We start from the raw sequence: 6,639 nt of genomic DNA, 5'->3' as shown, positions 1-6,639 counted from the left end.
TAAGATACTACTGAGTATTAGCAAAAGCATTAAAATTCTGCCTGCTGAAAGCATGTTAGTTAGTTCTAGTCCTGAATTAATTTGGTCAGCAGAAGTTAATGGCATTCATCTGCAAGAGCTTGCCATTAAATTACTTTCATACGTGACCTGATTTTGTAGCCTGCTGGTAGTCTTATGATGCTGAAGAGGACATAAATGTTTTTGTTGTCTATAATATGGGGAACTGGGGTCTTGAGATCAGTGATTCAAAAATGAGTGAACACTGATTTGTATATTGCCATACTCCAGAATCATCTTATCTCAACACTTCTTTCTGCCTGTAAAGCTCTTTTTACCAAGTTTTTAGAAGCAACTATTTTTTTTTTCCTAATGTAGTATAGGTATCAAGAATTTCAGTAACGAAGCATCCCTTCATATAATGGAGGCTCAGTAGCCTGCCTTGGCTCTGTTCTTTAGTGTGACACATACAGACGTCCTTTGCTTCCTTGCCTGGGCAGTAGCACTGATATAAAAACTGTCCTGGATAGTGAAAAATAAATGCATTTCCCTGCACAGGACTGAGTATGACAAACCATGAGCCACAAGTGACAAGTTCTGACTGCAGACTTGGCCAGAGCAGGGAACTGCAAGGGCTGGCTTTTGGAGTAATGTGATCTCATTTCTGTAGTATCGTTTGGAAGTGCTGTAGTTTCACGTGTATCACTAAGAGGTTACTTGTGACGAAAAGCCCATAGTTTAGCAGTAGTGCAGGCTACATACATGTGCTAATATGAGGGGAAGCTTATTGCTGGAGGTCCTCTGCCTATACCTCTCCTTCACCCCTCAAGCTCCCCAAATGTCAGTCTTTTCTCTCCCTGCCCAGAGCTCTTCCATGTCTGCTTCTGATAACATGGGTATCATCCTAAGGTTTTATGAAGTCTGACTTTAAGTACTTCAGCTTTTGAAGAAGTAGTCTGAAATATGAACTTTACAGCTGAAATATGATGTAGAAAGCTCAGAATCAGACTGCTTTCAAACAATCCGAGTCGTGAGTTGGCAGTAGTGTCATCTCTGGCTGGCTTGCCTGAAGTTTTCAGATTTGAGCTGTCATCTTGGTACTTGTTTCAACAGTCTCCATCTGCATTACGTACAAGCAGGCAAATGTACCATTTGATTCTAGGTTTGTAGTAAGTTTATTAAGATTCATAACCTTCTGTTAGTAGAATATATCAATTCTAAAAATATAAGACATTTGCATATACATAGTTCACTAGGGCAGGGAGTTCCTATGAGTTTGTGAAATACAGATTACAGACATGGTTTGTTCTTGCTTATACAGAGAATAGCAAAGTAAAAAGTAAATTGTTTCAGATTTGTCTCACATGAGGGTGAAACTGAAGTAACTTCACAGAAGTCAGTGGGTAGGATAAGTGGACTGAGATAATAGCACAATACTATGTATAAAAATAGAAGGCCCAAGGATGATCTGAATATTGCACTGATCAGGTGATAGCTTGAAGCATGAGATTAGTTTCCCTACAGATTATATAGATATGAGTAACCGTCAAATTATACAGCACCTTCTCGAACCCAGCACTCAATGTAGAACGTTCTGACCTCCATCCATCAGGATGGAAGTCTGCACTCATCCAGCTTTGTGGGAGGCTGTCTTCTTTTCTACGGTATGTAAAACTATCACCCTTTATTCACCTTTAAATGTCACCCTGGTCAGGGAAACAAGGATGAGAAGATATCTACATCTTGTAAGTAAATCTACAGCTGTAAATAAATATTAACAAGCATTTCAGAAAATAAGCATTTGTAACGTACTCCAGCTGTAAAACGAAGAAATCTGCAGACATTCATCCAGTGATGAACAGATTCTGATGAGTTCATGTTTGTTTAGGTATTTTATTGCCAATTAATAAATAGGAATTAAAAGCAGATACTAAAGCTTTATTCCCTGTTATGTGTAGTATTGATGGTGATTCCATTTAGTTTGCCTTAGAATCTTGCCTGGGATGAGAATATTTGCCTTTGGTATGTTTTTGATCTATTTTCCTCATAGCAGTCTGCACCCATTTCTGTTTAGGGCTTACACAGATCTTGATCCCTTTGGTGGTGATAAACCTATAGGAAGAAAGAAAGGAAACCAAGTAGCCATTAAACTTCAGTCTACAAATCCAGGTTTACTGTTCTCGTTTTTTATGCAGAACATGAGGAACAATGTAGGAAACCCATATCACGTGCTGGAGTTTGTAGTTGTTGGTTGGAATAACAACAGTTGATAATATTAATTCCCTATTTATGGCACAGGTGTGTACATAACACACATGGTTGTATGCATCCGTAGCTGACATTTAAAAAAGGAGCATACCTGGTATTCTGAGATTTTGTATGAAATCATGATGTGCATTTACCTTCTAGGAGCAGATCTTGGGTTTAATTACAATGCATGTTTGTGAGATCAAGAGACCAAACACAGCTCTTAGCAGGAGTCAGAGTTATCCCAAACTCTGTTTCACGTGATCTTTCCCCTTGGCTCTATTCAGTGCACCGGGCCTCTAACTGCTCTGCATTGGCTCCTGGCTGAGATTTTTCCCCACTTTCTGGGCACAAAAGATCTGGCTTTTCAATGAGGCTTCTGCCAGCATTTGAGAGCAGCATACATCTCCCAGCTCTCTAAAGCCCACGCCTCTCCCCTCACTCCCTCAGCTGCCAGGTATTGCTTCATGGAAGCAGTAGAAAGGTGACCTGAACTAGCCAGATTTAGTGAGCTGGGCTGTGAAGTGTCTTCCAATGCCCTTTCTCTTTTTGATGGTAGCATATTTGCGTGGATGAGTCTGAAGGTGAATTGTACACTGGATACTTACATTATAGCTTGTACTGGAACTTCTTGCTTTTCATAGCTGACAAGTTTTTGGATGTTCAGTTGCTGTGTAGACAGAGTTACACAACTGAATTTGCGCATGGGCTGACTTCCAATGCTCCCTAGAAGCAAAATAGATGAATGACAAAGGCAGTCAGTACTGTATTCATATATAGATATAATTACTTTATGAATTATGAATTCCAGCAGATTTCCAACTGTGGTTAGAACCTGATGTACAGACAGAATACCAGTTATACAAGAGAGCTTAGGGTATTTTTTGTGATGCAACTCACCATCTCTAAAGTGCTATCGCTACTTCAGTTAAGAAACTAATCTTGAGCTGTTCTCCTGAACAGGTGTGTAATTATTATGCCCCTAAGGAGTCACCGCTTCCGTAGCAGAAAAGGTATTTGGCATCATTCATAATTCATAGAATCATGGAATTAATTGGTTTGGAAGGGACCTCCAAAGTTCATCCAGTCCAACCCCCTTGCAATGGGCAGGGACATCTTCAGCTAGGGCAGGTTGTTCACAGCTCTGTCCAACCTGACCTTCAATGTTTCCAGGGATGGGACATCTACCACCACTCAGGGCAACCTGTTCCAGTGTTTCATTGCCCTCATAAAAAAATTCTTCTTTATATATAGTCTAATCCAACCCTTTTTTGTTTATAACCATTACCCCTTGTCCTATCACAACAGGCCACACAAAAAAGTTTGTCCCCATCATTCTTATAGGCCCACTTCAGCATTGAAGCCTTCTCTTCTCCAGGCTGAAGAATTCCGTCTCTCTCAGCCTTTCCTGATAGAGGTATTAATAGGAAATAAGAAATAATTAGGTCTGTACCATCTGCAAATAAGTGTCCAAATGAAGTAGTGCTTAGAGCCAGAATTTTTAGCAGGTGGATTTCCAAATGTCATCTGAATGTGAATCAGTAATTCCTCCTACTTTTAAAGTGAAGGAAAGGAGAGCAAGGGTACTTGTCTCACATTGGACGTCCAAAATTAGCACTAAAAATCTTGTTGCAAGAAAGAGAGGTATGTCTGTAAGAAGACTAATTACTTGCCTACTCTTACTCTAAGTTTGGCTTCATAGGCAATGGGGTACTTCTTCATCTTTTCTTTCCTCCAATATTTTCATACATTTCAGGGAAATGTATTGGTGATTAATAAAGACGATTGTGATATCAGTGCAAAATTCTGTAAGCAGTTGTCATCTTATATGATCACAACTGAAAATGAGACCTCATTTAAGTAAGATGGAGTGTATGTACATGTTACATGCAGCCTCTCCATTCAAAGGCAGGTTTGGGAAAGCATGAGGGAGACAAACAAACAACTGCTGTATTCTGAAGTTTCTTTTTAAAACGTATAAAGAGAAACAGGCTTAAAAAAATTCCAAGAGTCGTTTAGGTACAACTTGCTAAATATAAAACCTGCTTCACATAATCTCATTAAGTAGGCTTTTCTTGCTTTGAAATAATTGGAATAGTTGAGGCAAACACACATCAGCTTTTGGAGAAGCTATAACTTAGCCAGTGCTTGAGTACTGGAAGAGAAGCTGATTCTTGGGATTTTGTTTGCCTGAAGGAAAATCTCTTCTGATCTTGCTTTAGCCATGAGTAACATGATGTATTTTTTGATGATTCTTTACAATTACGTGTCTTACTGCCTCAGTCCGATTAGTTTCAAAATATGACTTTAAAGAGCTCAGGGACAGTCAAACAATACTTAGTAGTCCTGGTAATATTCTCTCTAATACTAAACTATCTCTAAGGAGTGCATGCAGCGGTACACCAGCAGAGTTGCTCTAAGGCTGGGAACAAACCCAAACTGCTTTGCACCTTTAACTACACTTTTTTTTCCTGGGGTGGTTTTTTTTTGTCATTCTTATTTCTAACCCTTTTCCTGTCCCTTGCACACCATCTCAGTGTGCTTTCTCAGACTTGGTGTTATTTATGGCAAATTATACAACCTGGAGAATGACATTATGAATTGGCAGTGTGTGGTATGAAGCAACACGTTGCCGAGATGAACAGCAGTAGCGTTAATTAATGTACAAGACTGTAGCATGATCTAACTCTAGAGGCACTAGATCAACATAGTCATTGTGTAGCTACATAATCTTGTGACTGTTTAGCGGGTCTCAGTTTGGTTTTGGTGTGGTTTTGTGAAGATACCTTTTCTGTGTGTTTCTCTTTGCATATTTATGTGGGTTTCCATATGGCTTGAATGTGAGTCTTTTCTGTGATTTTTATGTGTTTGTTTGCATGAAGCTAATTGTGTATAAGAAGGTGTGCTTGTGTATGCGTGTTCATGTTTTTGCATGATCCATGTAGTCTAATCCAAAATTCGCAGATCTAAACATCACTGTAGACAAACTTATTTAAAGCACGGTTAATAAACACTTCCCATCTCAGTACTCATTGATGTTCTCAAATAAGACATTTTATAAATCCGTTGATCTCCTTTGCAGTTTTTGTTCACGGTTTGCCTGTCTGTACAAAAATCTTTGGCTAGAAATAAGCAAATAGGCAATATACAGTAAACAACTGGGAGAACTTTTAAAAATAGGAACGCTAAAGGGATTAAAGCCAAATAGTTAGAGGAAAACAAATGCAAAGCAATATAGTAAAATACATATAAAAGTAGTATAACTAGAAAAAGAAAAAAGTACATCTTATTCAAGAAACATTTTTCATAAAATATTATTAACCTACAGAACTCTTTGCCACATGGTATCAGTAGATTAAAAGACATTGTGTCTTCAATATTTCATGATTTTAAGAGAAAGCATAATGTACAGAAATCCTTTAAGTGTTCTACTGTACAGAAACTCTCCCTGCATTAAGGCAGAAGCCAACCACTAATTAATAGGACATCAGATGAAATCTCCCATAAAGCTGCTTTTCTTATGGTTCTGATCTGGATTTCTTGTGAGTTTTTTCTTATGAATCAGGTCTGAGTGAGAACAAATCCTATTCATTAGACCATTGGTGCAATATGGAGCAATTCCTGTCTTCCTCTTGGGTTGTAAACTTACCTTTCACTGTGTCAATAGTGAAGACGCCAAGCCAGAAAATGATGAGGATAGCTGCAGAATGGAGTTTCATTGCTGATGGCTTCTTCGTCCAGGCAGAGAAGAAAGTGGCTGTTGTCAGCCCACTTCCACAGAGTTTATATATTGTCATTCAGTGGTCAGTTCTAGTGTTCACTTTGGGGGCGTCATGGTGGGGCTGACTGTAAGTGGAAAAAATTGAGTGGCAGTACTTTTTCTGGTGACAGAGAACCACCTTCTTTCCCCCATCCGTCCTTCACTAGCCCCCCTGTGAAGGCTTTTCCTGCTCAAACCCAGCTGTGGTTGCACTTGCTGCTGTGCTGCAAGTAGGGTTTATTTCAAGCTGCAAAAAGTGAGAGCTATTGTTCTGTAGTGGAAACTTTAATAAATGTTCCTGTCCTTTCGCACCTTGACTTGGAGCGCTGTAGCTAAGCTGCACCGCAGAGGCACAGAGTAGCATTTCGAGTTACCTCTTTGACCAATGGGCCACTTAAAAGGGGAACTGTGAGCTAAAGGATGACAGAAACAGGAACGCCTTGGCTTTTTCCATAGTGGCTGTAGATAGTTGGTCACTTTGACGTGTAGCTATGGAAGGGTATCACTCCGATATCCTACATGTGCTGGAGCTTGTCTAAACTCTTCTGGTTTTTTTTCTGTGACTTGATACGACCAAAGCTGATATCCCTATATGCTGGGAGAAGGAAGAGTGAGCACACTTTTATATACAGCAG

At 39.4% G+C, this 6,639-nt stretch overlaps 1 protein-coding gene across 1 annotated transcript; it reads right to left on the bottom strand.

Moving 5' to 3' along the window:
• Nucleotides 1-1,196: 1,196 nt before the first annotated feature.
• LOC138716733 (lymphotactin-like) lies at nucleotides 1,197-6,099 on the bottom strand. The gene is made up of 3 exons (XM_069849908.1): nucleotides 5,894-6,099; nucleotides 2,853-2,970; nucleotides 1,197-2,109 (listed from the first exon to the last, which is right to left on the bottom strand). The coding sequence occupies exons 1-3, from the start codon at nucleotides 6,039-6,041 to the stop codon at nucleotides 1,974-1,976; spliced, it is 402 nt and encodes a 133-aa protein (XP_069706009.1). The 5' UTR covers nucleotides 6,042-6,099; the 3' UTR covers nucleotides 1,197-1,973.
• Nucleotides 6,100-6,639: the final 540 nt, after the last annotated feature.

This window comes from Phaenicophaeus curvirostris, chromosome 1, assembly GCF_032191515.1.
Source record: "Phaenicophaeus curvirostris isolate KB17595 chromosome 1, BPBGC_Pcur_1.0, whole genome shotgun sequence".
Lineage (NCBI taxonomy): Eukaryota > Metazoa > Chordata > Aves > Cuculiformes > Cuculidae > Phaenicophaeus > Phaenicophaeus curvirostris.
The sequence above is the reverse complement of the archived record's forward strand: the minus strand, read 5'-3'. Positions and strand labels throughout refer to the sequence as shown.